At 37.9% G+C, this 21,504-nt stretch overlaps 1 protein-coding gene across 3 annotated transcripts in view; it reads right to left on the bottom strand.

The window, feature by feature from the left end:
- Positions 1 to 21,275, bottom strand: part of LOC131251624 (sodium/hydrogen exchanger 8-like) — a 116,027-nt gene extending 94,752 nt beyond the window's left edge. Inside the window, exons 1-10 of one of the 3 annotated variants that reach the window (XM_058252461.1) lie at positions 21,173 to 21,275; positions 20,872 to 21,128; positions 13,720 to 13,770; positions 13,486 to 13,577; positions 5,916 to 5,993; positions 5,682 to 5,839; positions 5,389 to 5,490; positions 5,192 to 5,309; positions 2,767 to 2,819; positions 2,622 to 2,687 (exon numbers count right to left, since the gene is read on the bottom strand). In XM_058252461.1, coding sequence (XP_058108444.1) covers positions 2,622 to 2,687; positions 2,767 to 2,819; positions 5,192 to 5,309; positions 5,389 to 5,490; positions 5,682 to 5,839; positions 5,916 to 5,993; positions 13,486 to 13,577; positions 13,720 to 13,770; positions 20,872 to 21,058 — 905 coding nt within the window. In that variant the 5' untranslated portion in view covers positions 21,059 to 21,128; positions 21,173 to 21,275. Of the gene's footprint in view, positions 1 to 2,621; positions 2,688 to 2,766; positions 2,820 to 5,191; positions 5,310 to 5,388; positions 5,491 to 5,681; positions 5,840 to 5,915; positions 5,994 to 13,485; positions 13,578 to 13,719; positions 13,771 to 20,871 lie in introns of all 3 variants that reach the window. The other 2 variants (XM_058252460.1, XM_058252462.1) reach the window with 2 other exon arrangements.
- Between the last annotated feature and the right edge of the window lie 229 nt (positions 21,276 to 21,504).

Here is a 21,504-nt window from a genome sequence, read left to right as displayed (position 1 = left end):
TGGCGTGGGATGAATGGGATAGGTCAGTTAGGGTTTGGGATTGTTAAAAGATAAAGAAAAGATGAGTTTATGAAAGGATGAAGGCTTAGGATGGGAGAATCGAAGGATTCGAAGAAAATACCTTGATGGAGGAGAAGAGAGAAGATGGTGTGGGGATAGATGGAGACCTCGCACCTCCGTTGATGAAGATTAGCCTCGCACCAATCTCCCTTCCAAATTGCATGGAAGTATCTTCAAATCGCATGAAGACAGAAGAAGAAAGCAAGAGTTTTTTCTTTTTCTTTTTTTTTAAAACCACAAAATCTAATGAGGGAGAAGGTCACACGCCCACCCTCTTTTATAGATCCAAGAAAGTTGGAAAATTACAATAAACACCCTATTTTGTGAATTTTGATAAAAATAGACCTAGTCTAACTAAAATCAACTAAAAACACTCATAATGGTGTCCAAACATAACATAAACAAAACTAAATCCTATAAGCTAATAAAATTTAAGAAAAACTAGTGTGGACAATCCACGATCAATGGCTCGATCATGTGATCCAACAGCCCAATCGTTACGTCCCTCCAATCCAATGGTCTGGATCACTCCATAAAGCAACTCATGTGGATCTTCCCAGTGTAGGGTCTTCCAGATACTCGCACATACACATGGGGTCTTCAACACGATCACGGGTACTCGCCTAGCCATAAGAAAATCGGTGTGACCCTCCTCCTTTTCTGATACGTACACAAGGGTGTACGTGAAGTGATGTCCACATCAACATGCTTTGTATTTTATCCATTATTAATTGTGTGTGGAACTTATGCATTAAATATGTTAGCATCTCATAGGGGTTCCTTAAGGAATCTCTTTGGTGCATCCTTGGGAAAAGAATGAAGTGGACACAATAGCAATTATGGCTAAGGGAGAGTCATGGCACTCTGATTCTCAAGTACCTTAAATTTCATAACCACTTCATCGAGTTTGGGCAACTCGGGATTAGTTTCATGGTTATCCCGTGTGACGAGGAACCAACAACAAGTTGGGATGGAATAATCTCTACCATTAGGCATCTTGTTGCCTATGCCTTTCACCACATGGAAGTGTGAATGATAACTTATTTATGAGTACTTGTGTTGGGCTTGATTGGACAATCGCATTGGAGAATCGCATCAGGTCTCAAATTAGATTAACTTGATTATGTTCTGGCTTTGACTATTCCTTTGACTTGAGGTCATTGAAGGACTTCATGGTCCTAGTGTAACGGACCTTGATACGCATTTTGAGGTTACATTAGTGAGCGTCATGTGGGTGTTTTTTTGGTAAGCACATTAGATGCGGTTGAAGCCTTACATAAACTAACAAGGGATCAACCAGTCTTCCTTGGACTCAATTACAAATAGATCTTAGCGATCGGACCGAAATGTTTTATAGCTGGCCAGCTCTTAAATGTTTATCGAATTTTTTCAATTGATAGATCTTTTGTTTTCACCAAATAAGTGTTTTGATCAAACTTGATGGATATTCGACGATTGGATCTCTTAGTGGTCCACCTCTTATGCTTCAATGAGATTTTAGGCCAACGATGAACACCACAGATGGTGGACGAATCTGGGGTCAATTTGGGTAAATGAATAGGCACGATCACAGATTTCTGATGTAGGGCATACCAAGTTTGTAGGATGATGACCACCATATGATGATATTCCTTGTAAACCATAAACTATATATATATATTCTATCCCCATTAGATTGTTTGATTTCGACGTTGAAGTGTTTTGATCAAACTTCATGAATATCCAATGGTTGAATATTTTAGAGGTCCACCTCTGGTGCTTTAATGGGAATTTGGGCCAAGGATCGACACCACTACTGGTGGAAGAATTTGGGTCAATTTGAGAACACAAATACGTAAGATCACAAGCTTTTGACGATGTAGGTCATACCAAAGTCCTTTGGGATGAGGACCACGATATGGTATAACATGCCAAAAGAAAAAGAAAAAAAAAAAAAAAAAAACCTCACACAAGTGGTCCACCGCCCTATGAACAGCTCTCATCCTCTCTCACATCAATAGCCCTGTAGTGTGGATTGAGAGAAGGCTTTCAAGGCATCCCTTCACTGGAAATAGATAAAGGAGAGACCTAAGCAGGAGGAATAGAATTGGAATTCCACACGATCAAGAGGACATAATCATAGGTATAATCTCGATCATCGGTCTGCATCCTTAGGAAATTTAATTTCATCTGGATGAGAAGTAGATCCTTATGTGATTAAATTTGGTTTTGAAATGTTTTATGCTTTCGTCTTTTGAAAAACACCAAGAGATAGAAGGCCTTGGATTGTTCAGTCAGGGAGATCTTTGGAGAACACCTAGGGTGGTCTCCATCAAGGAATGGTTTTTCTCACCAAGCCACGGGTAACCTCATGGCTCTACAACACTGCATATCCTTGATTCAAAGATTATATAAATCCTGTTATAATGTCTCCGCCCGCAATGGACCCTCTAAGAACTCAAGGCACGCTCCTTATATTAAAAGGGGGAATGAAAAACATCTTTCTACCTCACTTGGAACATTGGACAAACAGGCTACCTTCTTAAGATGCCTCAACCATACTGAGAGTGTAACATACATACCAGAAATGATGCAAACTTGATTGGCTGTCACCCTTGAAAGCTGTTTTAGCGACTGCTGCATAAAACCTGTCCATACAGTGTATTATCGTGACATTGTGTACATCCAGTAAATGTTGGAAATTACACAAGACCAGTTTAAACTTACATCCCTAGAGTCATTACTGTCAAGACACCTGAAACATCAGCCCCGTCTTGAGCCTAGCAGAAAAACATGGTAGACATTTTAGGAAGTGGTGAAGATTATTTTTTTTTAAAATAAAATTTAAAAAAAAAAAAAAAACAAAAAGAATAGTAAAATAGGTGCCACCTTTGCATCAAATCCATCATATTTTACTATTCTTTTTTCATTTATATGGTATTTGGCATGAAAGCAAGCGAAAAGAAAGAAAATTATACATTCTGCAGAACAACACGACAACGTGCTGCCTTTATATATATATATATAACGAAATCACAGAAACTAACATAAAAGCATCACATGAGACAATTTAGAAACCTGTAGCCAAAACCCAAAAGCTGAAATTTATAAGAGTTGGCCTATGTATAAAACTTGGAATTCAGGTGCACTAAGAGAATATATGATCTTCAACTAGGAATAGATTCAAAAGTAGGAAGTAACCTAACATAGAAAACTAATTATCTGCAGCCTAGTAAAAACAGATGGACTGATAATTCAAGAAAGAGAATAATGATTAAGAATGAAAAAGGTCTTGTGCAAATAATTCAAGAATAGTTTATCCTCGGTGTTGTCAATTTTTTAAATGGCTTATGTTTGCTAGCTGAAACCTGAATGAAATGCATATGAATTTGAACCAGAGATCTTAATAAATGGGAGGAAAAAAAAAGGAAAAAAAGAAAAAATATAAGTAGACAATTGGAGATCTGCTAAGCATGTAATCTTTTTCTAGGAAAATTTTATATTTTCTCATCATCATCATCATCTAAGCCTTATCCCAAATAATTGGGGTCAGCTACATGAATCATGTTCAACCATTGCATTCTATCAAGGGCTATAATAAAGTTTTATACTTTCTAACCATTGTTCGGAGTGTTGCCGATATTATCCGTATCTCCAACTCGGCAACACTAATAGTTGTATAAAAAACTCCGGGTATCAGCAATATATCGCTAAGTATTGCCAATGTTTTCGATTGTGTAAAATTCGAAGTCTCTTGTATCATCAATGTATCAATATTGCCAACATATCACCAATATTTTTTACTATGTAAATTCTAAGTGTCGCCTGTATCAGCAATGTATCAGTAATATGCTGATAATATCGCCAAAAAACTGTTTATTAAAAAAAATCATTTGAAATTTTTTTATGGGCACATGGTTGTACGATGAAATGCATGTTTGTATGTGTATATTAAATTATGAATGCATGCATGGATGGATGGATCATGCATGTGTTTGTATGTACATGTGCATGCATGGATGGATGGTTGGATGGATGGATAGATCCACCATTTTCCCCATGTTTCCCTGAGTCAACGATTCATACTTTTAGGCCACATTAAAGGAAAACTTATTATTTGATTCCCAAATATGAAAATATGTCTTTTTCACCATTATTTGATTCTTAAATATGCAAATATGTGTATTTTAGCATCTCTTGAAGTTTCATTGAAAATTCCACCGTTTTCCCCATATTTCTTGAATGTTGCCCTGCATTTTCAAGAATTGACAATATTATCGGCGATAACGATATTGTTTCCGAATCCCCGGCCAACGAAACCTGTAGCGATACTAATACTTCGGACACTATTTCTAACATAGAAAATTACTCAGGCATCTGAATGAGCATCATCCAAAAAACAAATATCATCAATTTTTTTATATGTTTAAACTTTCCATTTCATTAATGAACATGAAGTATTATCATGCCTTTTTGTTGACAATAAAGACGAAATCATCCAATACATGGTTCAAAATCTTTAGATTAAATCCAACCATATTTTCCTTTTCCCTTTGCAAAAGAGGCAATTTGATACTTTCCAAACCCATCCACTAAATGGGACATCTATTTTAATCTCGGAGACAAAGGGAAATAATGAAATAAAATAAAAATGCATATAAAGGGTGGGAAATGGCACTATTAATCAAATTTATTATCAATGAATTCACCAAGAATCATGATTGGTTCAGATGGAAAAGTGCACCATATTATCAAATAAATTTTCCAAAATTTGTTCTTTTATTTATTTATTTATTTGACATGGCAGTGGTACATATGCTCACATAAATTCACCACCTTACTTTTGCCCTTCTAAAAGGATAAAAAAGAAAAGAAGCAAACTTTACTACACGATATTTTATTAAACATCTGAATCCAAATTCTAGTGTTTTGACAATTGTCTAATCATACTAGAAAAACAGCAGACTATCATGGCACCGTCATACCATCCTACCATCATTCCAACACTTCACACTGTAATTACAATCCCCATGGTCATCATCAAATTCTCATTAGTTAATTAGAATCATTTTTTTTTAATATATATCAGCAATATTAAATTCATTGTACACAGTAAACTTTGAAATCAGACACAGCTCATATAGGATCTTACAGTGAAGTAAGCAATGTAGCTCACGGCAAGTGTCAATGCAATCTCGATCACTGTGTCGTTGAAAATAAACCCCAGCCACAAAACAGATGCTATTCCAAAAGCAAGGCCAACCGCTACACTGGACCAAAGAAAGAGTCGTATAAGCAACTTCATACTCTACCCTCCTGCATTTCATCCAAAATGGCAGTGGTACATACGCTCCAAGTGACACTTTTGATAGAAATTTGATTATGGAGCCCATGTTAAAACTCTGGCCAAGTACCATCTTGTAGAACAGCTGATATACCACAATAGCTGTCCTGAAACACAATTTTTCACAGCAAGATAAATGTTAATCATTGTAAGAAAGTCAGGAGTTCTTCTTTTTCAAAGAAACTAAGATATTTGAGAGACCAACCAATCTCAGATTGCCTGCCCAAGAAGGGCAGAACTACTTGTAGTATTCTGCAGGAAAGAAATGAGTAGAAGTCATAAGGAAACAACTGAGTACCCATCATTCATCAGGGATTCTCCTTCAATTATTGTACTCAATTTCTTGCTTGCACCAAGCTCTTTCAACAAAGCCACAACAGCAACTGGGTCAGTAGCACTGAGAAGCCCTCCAAGCAATAATGATGTCTTCCAGTTCCAGTTATATGGAAAAGCGACCTGTAGCACATGTATAACAAGGAATGTTATGAAAAGGAATGGTAATTTCATTTTAAACAATATGTTAGGCACATACCTTCACAGCTATTCCTAGGCAGAAGGTCGATATTAGAACTCCAGGACCTGCAAGTAGCAGCATCTGTACCATACACCTCTACGCAAATAAAAAAGTAATTAATTTCCTTATAATGAGAAATATACCTAAATGAACTGCTAACTGCGTGATTATTTTTTTCTGGATGACAAGTTCATTAAGATGTCCTGAGGCAGTAAACAGAGAACAACCTTAACAATGGAGTCAACCTCACGAGGTTCAAAAGAAAGACTTGGAATCAGACCGAAGAGTAATGAGGAGTCATTCAGTCAGCATCCTAATTGGCTTAACAACTCAACTGTGCATATCACGTCAATACTTGAAGGTTTCAAGATCCAGTCCTCAAATGTGTCGGTGCTAACCTTGAACTACTGATTTATCATGGACTCTCAAATCAAGGTTGCGGAAAGTTTTGAGCCATGATGATGCTGGACCGATGCATGAACTAAGTAACATGTGAGATCAGATAAACGAATTAAGATATTTAACAAAAAAAAAAGAAACACAAATGTCGCTATATTCATCACAAATATCATGAAAATCAAAAGAAAATCATGCGTAATCCTGGCCTAAGCTACGAACATCATAACATAAGATCATTAAATAAAACGAAACTAAGATCTAATGGATGTAGGGACATCCGATTAGCATATGGTATAGTCTATTTTAAAATAGGAAACCTAATACATCCTAGGGTGAAAATTAGGGTTTCGGTAATTTGGGGAAAGTTAGGGATTTTAGGTTTAGGGTTAGGGTTTCGGGGATGGAGGAATGGGGTTTTGATATAATGACGGTGGAAAGCCAAAAGAGGCAGGTGGGATTCACACGTGTGGCCGTATGGTCACACGTGTGGCGTGGAAGGATGGGTTTAGGGCGGTTAGGGTTTGGTTTGTGGATGGATATGGGAAAGTTAGGTTTCGGAAAAAATGAAGATTTGAGATGGGAGAATTAAGAATCTGAAGAGAATATCTGGATGGGGAAGAAAAAAGAAGATGGTGAGGGGATAGATGGAGACCTCGCATCTCCGTTGATGAAGATTATCCTCGCGCCAATCTTCCTTCCAAATCGCGTGGAAGTATCTTCAAATCGCATGAAGATGGGAGCAGTGTTTTAAATATCGACGATATCGACCAATATATCCCACAATATATCTTGTATCCCACCTGTGCGATACGAAACTCACGAGTAGTGCGATATATCTCACATGTTCGATCCGGTGAGCATTTTCGATTTTCGATCTTTTTTTTTCTATAAATCATGTTAAATCAATGTCAAATTGTTGCAAATCCATGGTTTTTCATGTTTTGCATGAAAAATCATGGATTGGGAGCTTCAATTTCGAGATTTGGAGGAGATGGGCCGAGTTGCGGAAAATTTATAAAAAAAATAATAATAATAAATAAATAAAATAAAAAAAGAATCAAAATTTCCCACTTTCTTGCAAATCGGTTGCAATCCTTGTGTCCAAACAGAAAATCAAACATGTATATAACCCGATCTAGTGATTCTTCTTTTGTTTTTGAATGTATTGTTTATGTTTCCACACGTCTTCTTACATTTATAAACTATATGAATAGATTTTGAATATACTTGCATCAATTCAGTTAGACAATGCATGGATTAGGACCCCATGCAAAGAAAACTTATTATGTACACTTATTTTTTGTAATGTTTTGATTTATAAATGTGTGTTGATGTCTCTTTTAACAATCACTGAAGTTTCATTGAAAAATTCGACCAATTTCCCCATGTTTCCAACAACAGCAATACATTACGCGATACAACCGATATATCCCATGCGATAACTGATACGTATCCGTATCCCAAGGGTACGATACGTAACACGATACGGATATTTCGAACACTAGATGGGAGAAGAAAGCAAGAGCTTTTCTCTTTTTTTATCATGAAATTCAATGGGAGAGAGGTCACACACCCCCCTCTTTTTATAGATCCAAGAAGTTTCAAAATTACAATAATCCCCATCTTGTGAACTTTAACGAAAATAGCCCTAGTCTAAATAAAATCAACCAAAACACTCATAATGTGTCCAAATATAAAATAATCAAAAGTTAAATTCTAAAATATGATAAAATCTAAAATTGATGTGGACGATCAACGATCAATGACCCGATCATGTGATCCATGCGATCCAATGATCCGATCGTCGTGTCCCTCCAATCCAACGGTCTAGATCACTCCATAAAGCAGCCCATGTGCATCTTCCCAGTGTGGGGTCTTCCAGATGCTCGCACATGCACATGGGGTCTTCAGCACGATCACGGGTACTCGCCTAGCCATAGGGAAAGTGGTGTAGCCCGCCTCCTCCTCTGATACGTACGTAAGGCTGTACATGACGTGATGTCCTCATCACATGAGTAACCCAAATTTTAAACTTTAGTGGGAAGAAATTGTGATATTAATTACAGTGAATATGTTATCATAAAGACTAAAAATTCAAATTACATTTTTGATACTAAAATAAACATGTTATAGAGTATATCAAACAATTTGACCAACTTAGCTCGAATAAAGGATTAGATTTAGTCTTATCCAAAGATTCATTTGAGATCATTACCTTCCCGAGTAAAAATCAACAACTCAAACACGACTTGACCATGTTACCAAACAAAACTCTCATCATAAAGGAACAATCCAGATGGTATGACCTAACCTAGGGACAACTTGATTGACCAGCTCATCTAAATTATCACTTCTCTACAAACACGACAAGAAACAAAGGAACACAATTATGGAGAACATGTGGTGCAATCCAGTTATCAAGTCAATGAGATCTCGATACCCAAATTGCAAAGAAATTTATATATATACTCACAAGAACAATGGAGTAGAGAGGGAGAGAACTTTTATTGATATCAACACTTTCTCTTACAAAACTTAAAGAAAAACCACACCTAGAAAATTAATTGAAATGAGTAACTCCTGCACCACCACCCCCCTTTTATAGATCCTAAAGGAATCCTTGATTAAAATCTCTACAACTAAGAGAATCAATTACAATTTATTACAAGTTAATATAATCTTTCTTCATATGGTAAAAGCCTTATGAAAAACCAACATGGAAAGCAATCAAATCTCTAAATTCAGCTCATATCTTCAAACATATCAATTACACCCCTATCACATCTTTAAATCAATCCCCCATATCTCACAAAATTAGTAAATAATAATTTCCAAATCTGTAAATAATCAACCCTAAAATCAGCACATGCTAGGCTCTATGGTGAGCTATGGTCCTATGTTTTGTTGGGCCCTGCAGTGGGCCTAGATGAGCTTAAGTGGGTTGGGCCCTACAGTGAGCCTAGGCAGGTCGGGGGCCTGCATCAATATGAGATTTCTCCTTACATGTTAGGAAGAAATAAAAAGTTCACGAATGATGATGTCCCACCCAATGTTATTATTGACTAGTGTTTTAAATAGCACATAGCGCATAGTGTAGCGTATGGCGTAGCGTTTGGCCCTCTATAGTGTGTAGCATAAGCTATATAGCGTATGGCGTAAGCTACATGATACTTGATATTTTTTTAATAAGATTAATAGAAAAATATAATAAATTTTACAAAATGCATAATTCCTATGAGTTTTTTACTACAAATCTAGATTGTCAACCACATATTTGCGTGCAAAATCTGTCTCTTTGCCTTCAGACATCTCTAAGTGTGACTTCTTTTTTTATTTATTTATTGAAACTGAAACATCACAAATTCACAATATGGACCCCAATTTGGATGGTTTGGATTGATGTAAGTGCTCTATCCACGATATGGACCACAATTTAGATGGTTCAGATTGATCTAATGTAGTGCCACATGTGATGGGGATGAGTCACCACCATTTTAAAATTGGTGTTGAACTAGCATAGAAGAAAAACTAAATAAGGAACAAGGAGATTTTAGGTAGCATACGCTACCAACGCTATGCTACAGGTAGCGTATGCTATATGCATTGTAGTTTACGCTACGTGCCCCATAGCTTACTTTACCAGGGAGCTACATTACCTACATACACTACATAGAGTACGCTACGCGCTACACTACGAGCGCTACCGAAAACACTGCTATTGACATTGGAAAAATCACTTTTTCCATGTTGCGCAAAACCTAAAGGATCGTGCGAGCGACCCCACACACGCAACCAAGAGTTTGCATGAGATTGTTGTTTTGTATGGAAAAATGTATGGACCATTGTCACCTTTCCCCACAAGGATTTTCCTCATTTTAATCAGGTGCAGGATACCAAGCTTTTTGGGACACACTCCTATCGGTAAATTGAACGGTTCCAAGACCTCTAACAACCATTGTGCCTACTTAAGAGTGTCCCTAAGGCTCTGCACCTACTCAAGAGTGTCCTTAAGGATCTTGTCCTTGTCATCAGACGGCAAGTGCTAACATGCAATTTGATGGATTCTTTTCGTCATCTTTGGTATATGAGACCCCTAGCAATGTAAGAATGATCATGCTTCTATATACCACATAGCTAAATGGCTATTTGAAGTTGATGCCTCCCAATATACATGATACGCATCATTTGCTAGTATCACCTCACTCAACTGGCAATCTAAGACGCCTATTCGCTGAAGGCTGTCACTAATACCTCAACCTAATCAACGATTTGGACACTCTAAAGATGAAGGACCATAGATTAGGACTTATATGCATCAATTACTCTGCACCATGTAACAAATTAGTTTTCTATGGCTTTTATCTTTTAATAAAGGGTTTTTCCCCAAGAAATGTAATTAAGAACCTATGTCAGACCACGGCCTGGAATTTATTCTTTTCCTAGATCAATGAAAGCCTCTCGACAGGGCATATTTGGGTGCATATCCTTACAGTGGAGTTAATAATATTAAACCCTATCATAAATTAGACAATTCGTTATGGCCATAACAGTGGTGACTATTAGGTGATACGAGGTTGTAACGCCAATTTGGAAAAAAAATATGGCTCATAACTAAATGGGCCTATGACGGCTATTATAGGCCCATAAAGGGCCGATACGGAGCCTAAACAGACCGACACATGCCTGTAATGCTCTGATACAAGGCCCATATAGGGCTGATACATTTTTTTTCCTTTATTAAAAAAATAATAATAATAATAATAATCTGAAAGTTATAAGGCTATAACGGCCCGTATTGTAACAGCCATAAGGCTGGTCATTACAGCCACCATTACCATTATTGAATACCTTACTTGTAAACAGTTACCTAAATCGCTAACCCCCCTACATTCTCTGTTCTGAATCCCGCAATGCAGATTATGGGTCATTTGCGATCTGGATGACTATTTTTACAAATCCACAATTATGGTTCTATACTCCCAGTGTACATTAACTTGCAGTCTCAATCTATATCAAAACATCGAGATTTATATTCCGATTCATGTAACAGCATGCCTACATATATCATTATGCATGCGAGACCTATAATACTTAATATATAATTTACAAAAATCAAATTGTATATAAAACTATACCACATATACACACTGTATGTACTGGAGCAACCAACATGATCCTAGCCATAGCATAGCATACAATGGAGGAAGTAGTGTACCACATACCGAAGCAGCCCACAATCAAAGTATAACCTTGGTCCTACCAAACCATCACTGTATGTTCTTATACTCCCATATTCATTAAAGGGCATCAATGAGAGCACTGTACACCCCACCAAGGACTCAAATAGTCTTTAACCGCAATATGACATCCTTAATAATGGTTGTCACCATGCCCTACTAACCCCAACCGAAATAAAAGTGAAATACAACTCCAAAACCAACAGGAACCAGATTCCCATTGCTCCCAATCCCATCAATATTAAGCTTAACTGAAGGAGGAAACAAAATTATGACAAGCAGCCTAGTAGCAAAGACTCCACAAAGTCCTTGTACAAAGAAGATTTCTAGACTCTGGACCATTTTCATCATAGAGCACCTCATCTAAACACCATTCCTACATGGTGGCATGACACACCCCCAAATACCCAAAAGCCAAAACCTTCCTGCAAATGTAGCTCCTGTTATATGATAGTTGGGCACATGTTAGACACGTTTATGTCTCCGTATCTTTTCATATGCTTTCTTTCAATTATACTCTTAAGCAGCTTACCTCACTATGAAGTCTACTTAAGGGTATTGTAGCAATTTTCATTTCATTATGATATAAACTGATAGATCTTCCAGTCCCTATATACATTTTTTCTGGAGTTCAATTCCTTTCTTTTTATTTATTTCCTTTTTTGTCAAAAAATAAAAAATAAAATAAAATAAAATAAAAAAATAAAACCTAAAATTCTAGAAAAAGAGGGCACAACTTGAGTCCAAGCAACGCATAACAACAGAGTTGTTTCTGGACAGTACACACCTTCAGTCCGCACAGCATGCAGCAAGAGAGTTGGTGCATGTATCTCCTACCATTTAAGGACAGTTGGTGTGGAATCCCACAAGCATTTAAAAATCATTTTTTTTTTTCAAAAAGACCATTTGCGGTGTGTTTTAGAATTACCACAGAGCATTTATGTATGGTGGGAAATAAGTGAGCACCAACACTCTGTACACATTGTGCATACACAATCTTTCCCCACAAAAATAAATAAATAAATAATAATAAGATACAATTTCTGGCATGTTCTTAAACATGAAGATATCACCCAAAGAAACAACATGAACTCTAATATCATTATCATCATCGTCATCTAAGCCTTATCCCATCTAACTGGGGAACATGAGCTCTAACAGCAGAAGGAGAAAAAAAAATGACTTGTCACAAATTTGATGCAACTAGTCAGCCATTGCTTTAAAAAATAAAAGTCAGCCGTTGCTTCCCGTCACCTTGTACTTCTGACCATGAGTGAGTTTTCAGCGTGTGAATGTGACTCTGTTGATTTCCGTCTTTCAGTCTTACTACCGTTTTGGAGTTATTTAACATGGCAACAATGGTCATGGAAATACCATGTGCATAAAGTGATCAAGTGCCTCAAATCTAAAAGTATTGGACTTTAATGATTAAATGAAATGTGTGGTTTATAATGATTATGCATCCATCTTAACGAGAACTCCAGTTCAATCAGATATGGGCCAGTGACCCTATACCATAAAATGAATAAATCTTTAACGCTGCACTGTTTTCTTATTTGGGAGTCTGGGACAGTGGGCTGCTTAAAAGCCCCATTTCTTGTACTTATCAAAACCAATACAGAACAATACAGACAAAAAATAATAATAAAAAATAAAAAATAAAAAAAAATCTAAGCTCATCAGTAGAGAGAATTTAAAAAAAGAAATGTAATTGGCGGGCAGTGAAGGCTCGTTTAGTAGACAGCAAGCGAGCAGCAAGCAGAGGAGCAAACGTGTTTAGAACTACAAACCCGAGAATGTAAGTCCCATTTGGAATATGATTCCATAGGGGCAAAACTAAAGATAAACTTTTTTTCCTCAGTTCTCAGCCTAGATAAATTTAGAATTGAAACCCCTTTTTGACAAGGATGTTTAAGTTTCTCAAATATTAAGAAAAAAATCAGAAGGCAAACCTTTATTTGGTGCACTTCCATGGCAAAAGAGCTCTCGAAAAGAAGTGCAGGAAGAAAAACAGACAATAGAAGGACAGGATTAATATTTGCCCCTGCATATGAACACCATCAAACACCTTAACGTGACACACAACTCATTCTCAAAATATACTCATTAAGGTTGAGGGAGTAATCAAGACTTTACTAGTTGCAACATATCTCATGTCTGAATACAAGGCACAAACTTGAACTTACAAAGTCGGATGCCAGCTCCCAATTTTCCCAAACCATGACTTGTGCCATATTCTGCAAATGGAGGCATCAACAATTGAAGTTTTGAATGTCATTTTCACATGCACTAATTCTTGGTGTGAATTTACTCTGGCCAGTGGCCGCATAACAGTTAATAGCACTATGAGTGTGTCAAGAATTAGCTGAAACTTCATGAATCAGAATTGATGGATATAATGTCAGGGAGATGGGTAAAGCAATAAAAATTCTAAAACAATGGCAAAACCTTGTCTCATCCCCAAACCAAGGCGAAGGTCGTAGTGATATTACAGTTGAAATTTAGAAAGAAAAATATAATAAAAGAAAACAAATGCAAATAGCAAGAAAAGGTAAATTTTTGTTTTGTGTTTTTTGTTCAACAAACAAAATGGATAATAAGATCTTTTTTTCCATGAAGACAATAAAAGCAAATTAAAAACTAACAATAAGATGCAACATATTGGAGAAAATTAGTTAGAATTATATATGAGCTAGGAAAATATACAGAGGAAATATGGGGTCCTGACTACCAATGCATAAGGATGGGTATAATGTCCCGATGCTCCCAGCTGGTAAAAGTGTGGCCCATCATGGGTAGTCTTGATTTAGCTCTGATCAGCCCCAATGTTGACAGGCATCGAGCAATCAATGAATAAAATTTCAGTTTCAGGGGAAATATAGGGTCCTGAGTACCAATGCACCAGGACGGATATAATGTCCCTATGCTCCCAGCTGGTAAAAGTGCGGCCCATCATGGGCAGTCTTGATTTAGCTCTGATCGGCCCCAATGTTGACAGGCATCGAGCAATCAATGAATAAAATTTCATTTTCATGAAGCTTCTGTATTACAACCTTGGGATGGAAACATCAGTATCACACAATGTATTGGTATCGGTTTCTCTGAGGCCAGCTCTGAGTCTGTTTCTAATCTGCGTACAGTTATTAGATGCTTTGAAGCAGTAGCAGGGCTGAAGGTGAACATGTTCAAATCTATAATCTACGGAGTCAATATGGACAATCAGGAGGTTAGCGACATGGCAGATCTTATGGGGTGCTCCTCGGGATCTTTCCCAGCAACTTTCGTGGGCCTTCCTTTATGCATTGGCTGTCCAAAAAAATACCAATGGGACAAGGTCATACAACGTTTTCATCATCACTTGGCTGCGTGGAAATGTTGTTACCTATCTATCGTTGGCCGGCTCACGTTGATTAAAGTAGCATTATCTAATCTCCCAACTTACTTCATGTCTTTGTTTCGCTACCCTGTTACGGTCCTTAAATCCATAGACTCCCTCAAGCGCAATTTCTTCTGGCGCAGGAAGGATGACAAGAAGAATTTCAATCTGATGGAATGGAGACAAGTATGCAAACCGATAATAGAGGGGGGCGCAGGCGTAAAGGAATTAAAAATGATGAATTGGGCTCTCTTAGGGAAATGGATTTGGAGACTTGGTACGGAAAAGAACAGTCTATGGAATAAAATTATAAAAGGCAAATATGGGAGTTCGGAAGGAGATTGGTGGACTTCGGAGTCTTCTTTGTATAGGGCTTCCGTGATCTGGAAAGGCATTTATCGCCTGAAAAAAGATGTCATCCAAAGGATAGGTTTTACAGTAGGCAAAGGTGACTGCATTCACTTCTGGACTGATATCTGGCTTGGAGACACCCCGCTAAAAGAGAAATTCCCCTCCACTTTCCGCCTTGCCGTGAAAAAGAACAGTTTCATTGCTGATAACTATTCTATCACAGCAAATAGAGTAGTTTGGAATATTAAATGTCATAGGAACTTGGAGGATTGGGAAATTAGTGAGTTTGTAGAGCTTCTGGACTACGTGCATCATGCTATTCCGAACCAGTCTTTGAAGGACAGTCTAACGTGGAAAGCTGACAAATCCTCAGTTTTCACGATCAGATCTCTTTACACGCATCTCTCTCTCAGTCACGGTAGATCCTCTTCACAGGGTATTCATTTCCTTTGGAAGTATGTTGTCCCCCCAAATTCATCGTGTTCGGTTGGCTTGCTGGGAATAGGAAAATCCTCACCATAGATAACCTCAGGAAAAGAAGCATGGTCTTAACCAATGTATGCATCTCTTGCTTGAAAGCGGAAGAATCTGTGGACCATCTGTTGATCCACTGCCCGTTTGCTCAGGCCATTTGGTTAGATATCATCTCTTGCTTCAAGGTCAATTGGTGTTTCCCTAGGAATGTTGAAGCGCTTCTTAAGGCTTGGCATGGTGTTAAAATAGGTAGGCCAACATCTCGTATATGGCAGATGGCGATGATGGCAATATGGTGGGGGGTGTGGATAGAAAGAAACAACTGTTGTTTCCGCAACGAATCGAAATCTTCTCACAACGTGGCTTCTTACGTCAAATGTCTGATTGCGGAATGGGGGTTTTCCATATGGATGGGCCTGATGTAAATCTAGCCTTTATTAAGGCTTAGCTTTCCTTCTGCTATCTCAGCAGTGTTCTTTGTTTGTTCTATTTTTATTTTTCTCTTAATATAAGTTATCTTTCAAAAAAAAAAAAAGGTATTGGTGTCGCACTATATAGCAAACCTTGGGATATGGAAATATCATGGGAAACATCAGGAAATATGGCATGTATCACATAATGTATCGCAGTCTGAGAGAAACATCGGAGAAACTTTACGAAAATGGTGAAATTTTTAGTGGAACTTCAAGAGAGCATATTCATGGAAACATCAGGGAAATTTAGGACAATGGTAAAAATTTTAGCGGAACTTCAGGAGATGTTAAAAGACAAATGAGCACTCACGCGCACATGCACTTACCCACGCATGGATGCGCGCATGCACACATTGTTGGACAAAACTATGCTCACCAAAGTCATGTTTTGATGTGAAACAACTCAGGTGGAGTTGTAAAACACAACTACAAAGAGAATCCCTAGAAAATTTTGGGCAAAAAATAATTTTTTTACCTGATTTTCTCTGATTTACGTTGCTTTCAATTGAAATACCAGCCAAGTATTGACGATATATCAGCAAAATATCACAAAAATCACACAAAATTTGTGAAATATTGCAAATATCACAATGTATCAACATGCGTCAGCGATATTATTGTCTATGTGAGGTATGTTTTGTAATATTCCCTTGTTTTGTATTGCTTATGATGCCGATAGTATTGGCATATATATTGAATATTGTTTCCCCAAAAATCTCCCTCAAGACTTTTCCCTGTTAAACCTGGGCCATCGGCTATTCTTTCTCTCAATAGTCTAACTAATCCAAATGAAATAGATTCCGATGGCATTGTCCATCCCGTGATTGGTCCTACCAGACAAACAAATGGAATCAAGGGAAGGTGGGCCGCGCTAAACACTTGCTGGGCGAAGCAACATGGGAACAAATAACCAGAAAAATAAAAATAAAAAACAGTTCTGGAAAACAAATAAGGAGTCATTTGGATGCCTGTAAAATTTTAAGTTGTAAACACTTTACACCTGAAAAGAGTTTCGGGTGTAAATTGTTTACATGCTTTTCTGTTTGCCTTTTAGGGCTTGTTTGTTTCACCAATTACCACAATAATGTGACGGAAATGTGCAATGATTTTTATTTTATTTTTTTGAAAGAGCAAGTTTACTAATAACCCGCTTAGACAATAGTCTTAAGTGAAAAGAATACAGCCCACAATTACAACCTGAGCAAAGAGACAAAATATTACTATCTGTAACATTCTTAACTCCGGATGCCCATTCTAGAGCACATCACTTTTTATCTTCCATACTACCTGTTACCACAGCCCTGATTTGTTTTGAAATCATCTTTTTTGCGCTTCTCCCAAATACTCCACCAAACTGCTAGCAAGATCATGAACCAAATGACTTATTCATCCTTTCCTTGGATCCCATCGTGCCACGCCCAAAACATAGCATTTGCGGAATGAGGCATCACCCAATTAGTTTCAAATATTATGAGGAACTTGTTCTACAAAATGACAATGAAGGAATAGGTGGAGGAAATGTGCAATGATAACAACTTACTTTACCTAACTCCTGACGACATCTGCATTTGACCGCTGATTTTGTGTTTAGTTTACCAGCAGTAAAATCATAATAATGGCTTTTTTTCATTACTTTAATGTCAAATCATCAACAAAATACACTGATGTTGCTGTTTGGATTCAAGATTTTCAGGTTAATGCCATGAAAAAGTGTAATGATTACAAATTCCTTTATGTGTCTACTGAATACATCTGCATTTGACCGACAATTCCCATGTTTGGTTTGGTGGTGGTAAAATTGTACTGATGACATTTGTCCTTTACTACTCTTTTTTTTTTTTTTTTGAAGATTGGAGAAAATATATTAAAAAGGAAGATTGGAGAAAATATATTAAAAAGGTTTTCCTATACATTAAAAAGTAATTACAAGCAAACAGTGTGTTTGGCAACTTGTGAAGTGTTTACAATGTATAAAGTAGGTGTTCACATCACATAGAGCTATGGACGGTAAATCCCACCAAAATCTTCAAATCACATGAATAGGGCTTCTTCTAGGAGAGCATAAAGGGATCCACATGCCGGACGGATTGGATGTCCTACACCCATCATAGTGGGCCCCATATACAATCTAGAAAGTTTTTAATGGTGGAAGCCTCATTTCAACCGTTCCCTCTCGTGTGGCCCACCCAGTGATCAACCAGCCTATTTTTGGGATATATAGGAGATCTGTAAGGGATGCACATGACAGATGGAATGGATGTAATGTAAATATCATGGTGGTCCCACACAGCATGTGTGTACATCAGTCAATGTTGTCAAATGGCATAAGTGATCCAATGCGACCTAGGGGGCTGTGCGCATATGCGGTCACATAGAACTTTTTTTAATAAAAATAAAATATTCTAAAAATAAAGGAAAACTGAAAAAAAGAAGATAAGAAATTATGAAAAATATGGATAAATACTTCAAGTGTAGGGAATTATTTTGTCTTGTTTTATTACCGATTTCATTAAATTTTGTTATATTTATTACATCTATTAGACTATTAGATTATAACAAGTCGACTAAGAGAGTAAGAAATCTAAGATAAAATGAGAGTATTAGAGAGAGAGAGAGTGTGTGTGTAAGAAAGTTAAGAGAGAGAGAGAGAGATTGAGAGAATGAGCATTAGAGAGGAGAGAGAGTTAAGAGATTTTATATTTGTATTAGAGTAAGAGAGAGAGAGAGAGAGAGAGAGAGAGAGAGAGAGTAAAGAGTAAGAGAGCAATAGAGAAATAGACTGCTTAAAGCCCAACAGCCCAAAAACCGCATATGCCACTATGGCATATGCGATCAAATATAACAACACTGATATCAACCACCAGCTCAGCTAGGTATAATATCTTTTCAGGTGTAACAACTTTAACCTATAATTTGAAATGTAGCTTTTTGCCAAGCAAAAGAAAAGGGAGCTTACCTGTAAAGTATTACACTTGTAAACACTTTACAAGCAAATTTAGGCATCCAAACACCACCTGCAATTAGAGGTGTAAACGAACCGAGCTAGCTCAGTTAGCTCGCTCGACTCGACTCGACTCGAAAAAGCTCGATTTGACTCGGTTCGAAGTTGAGTTCGAGCAGAGTCGAGCTGATTTTTTTAGCTCGAAAATGAGTTCGAGCTAGACTCGACTCAGATCGAACCCAGCTCGAATCGAACTCGGATCGAACCAGTTCGGTGACTCGGTTACTTTGATATTGATGTTGCTCACCAAGTGTTTGATGAAATGACTCAAAGAAGTGTCGCTGGTGGCAAGGAAGGTATGTATATGAAACCAACACCCTTTTTTTCTTGATTTTTATGTTGCTTAAAAGGTGTTTGATAAAATACCTGTAAAACCATTGCTGCTGTCTCAAATACAGTGAGATTTTGAAGGTGCAGTCCAGGTGTTTGTGAAAATCCTGCAATGGCGAACTGGGCTCAATCTTGGCTTGAACTAGCCCGAGTTGGCCAGTCAGGCTCGAGGACCGAGCCGAGCCATGTTCAAGCTGAGGTCAGCTAGTGGCTGAGCCGAGCCGAGCTGAGTCAAGCTGAGGCTAGCTCAACTCGGTTCGACTCGATGTACACCGCTACCTGCACCTGTAAACCTTTTACAACTAATGGGTCTTTTAGATGCTTGTAAAATCCTTAGTTTTAAAGGACTTACAAGTAAACACCTTACAGGCAAAAGTGTTTGCAGGTTGAAAAACAATTTACAAGTAAACTCACTCTCTCTTCCAAGCAAAAAGCTATGTTATGGATTAGGTGAAGCCTTTACTACTAAAAAAGACATTATACTAGAACACAATGATTGATACACCTTCATGATAAGCGGGGCTCACCGTGATACATACAAGACATCCAACCTGTCCATCATGTGCGTCCCTTGATGCTCACCAAAGACCTCAAAAAGAAAGCCCAATTGCTCATCAGATGGGCCACGAGAGATGGAAGATTTGGGATGGTACAACTGCCATTAAAAACCTTCCAGATTGGGTCCTTACTCTTGGCCGGGTGGTAGACTCTCAGGAGTTTCAACTCCCGGTCGAGGGTTCGAGTACCCATAGGTGGTGAAATTCCACCAGCGTGAGTGTGTGGGGTGTGTGTGCGTGTGTAAAAAAAAAAAAAAAAAAAAACCTTCCAGATTGTCTGTGGGGCCCACTGTGATGGATCAGGACATCCAATCCATCTAGTGTTTGCTTACTTTGATGCTCTCCTCTCACCCCCCAGAGCCCCGCAAAAAAAAAAAAAAAGCCCTTCTTCCGATGTAGCGGGATTTACCACCCCAAGCTCTATATGGTGTGAGCACCTACTTTATACATTGTAAAAATACATAATTTGTTTATCTGTAAACAGATTACCACTCAAAATCCAACAAAATAGCATAGAAACAGTTTAACTGAAATTTCAGATGTAAAGTGTTTACAACTTAAAACTGTACATGCATCCAAATGACCCCTAAAAGATCTTACTTCCATCCAAACAACCCCTTTCAATTTTTATTTTAAAAATTAAAAAAAAAAAAATCAGATGAAAATGAACTCCATTTTCCCGAATTAAGCTCAAATTCTACAATTTTCTCGAATCAAACTGGCTAATGAACAGAGACTAAAAGAATGAAAGATAAGATAACTGAATCGAAGCTAACCGAGAGATCCAAGAGCGATGCCGAGGATAAGCAAGGCGACCGTGTAAGGCACTCTGGTGCCGCTGAGGAGATGCCGCGACGCAATCCCCAGCACCAGAGAGACTCCAAAGAAGATGACAGCATTATCCGGAGAGTTCTCCTCCTGCGGGACGTTGTAAGGGAGCGGACCTTCTGACACCGCCGACATCTGCTCCTAAAACCAAAACCCAACCCAAGAAAAGTCTACAGCGACGTGAAGAAATTCAAAGAGAATAAAAGTAGAGAGAGAGGGAGAGAGAGGGAGGAAGGGAGAGAGGAGAAGATGAAGAGAGAGAGGGAGGAAGGGAGTGAGGAGAAGATGAAGAGAGAGAGGGAGGGGCTGAGGTAAAGGGTGTGTGCAGTTATGACAGTTGGAGCCTTGGAGGAGGTACTTCCCTATGAAGATTTTAGAGAGGGTGAGCATGAAGGGGAACTGGGAGACTGTGTGCGCATTTTAGATTCGTTATACTTGGATATGCTAAAGTGTTCAGGTGGTGATTGGGTGGAGCTTCTGTGGGGCTCGCCATGGATGGAGCAAGAAAGGGAGAGTGAGAGAAGGGTGGACAACGAAAGTTGACGGAAACTACCCTACTCGGGCGAGTGTGATTGATGATA

The sequence above is a fragment of the Magnolia sinica genome, chromosome 7, assembly GCF_029962835.1.
Source record: "Magnolia sinica isolate HGM2019 chromosome 7, MsV1, whole genome shotgun sequence".
NCBI lineage: Eukaryota > Viridiplantae > Streptophyta > Magnoliopsida > Magnoliales > Magnoliaceae > Magnolia > Magnolia sinica.
The sequence above is the reverse complement of the archived record's forward strand: the minus strand, read 5'-3'. Positions and strand labels throughout refer to the sequence as shown.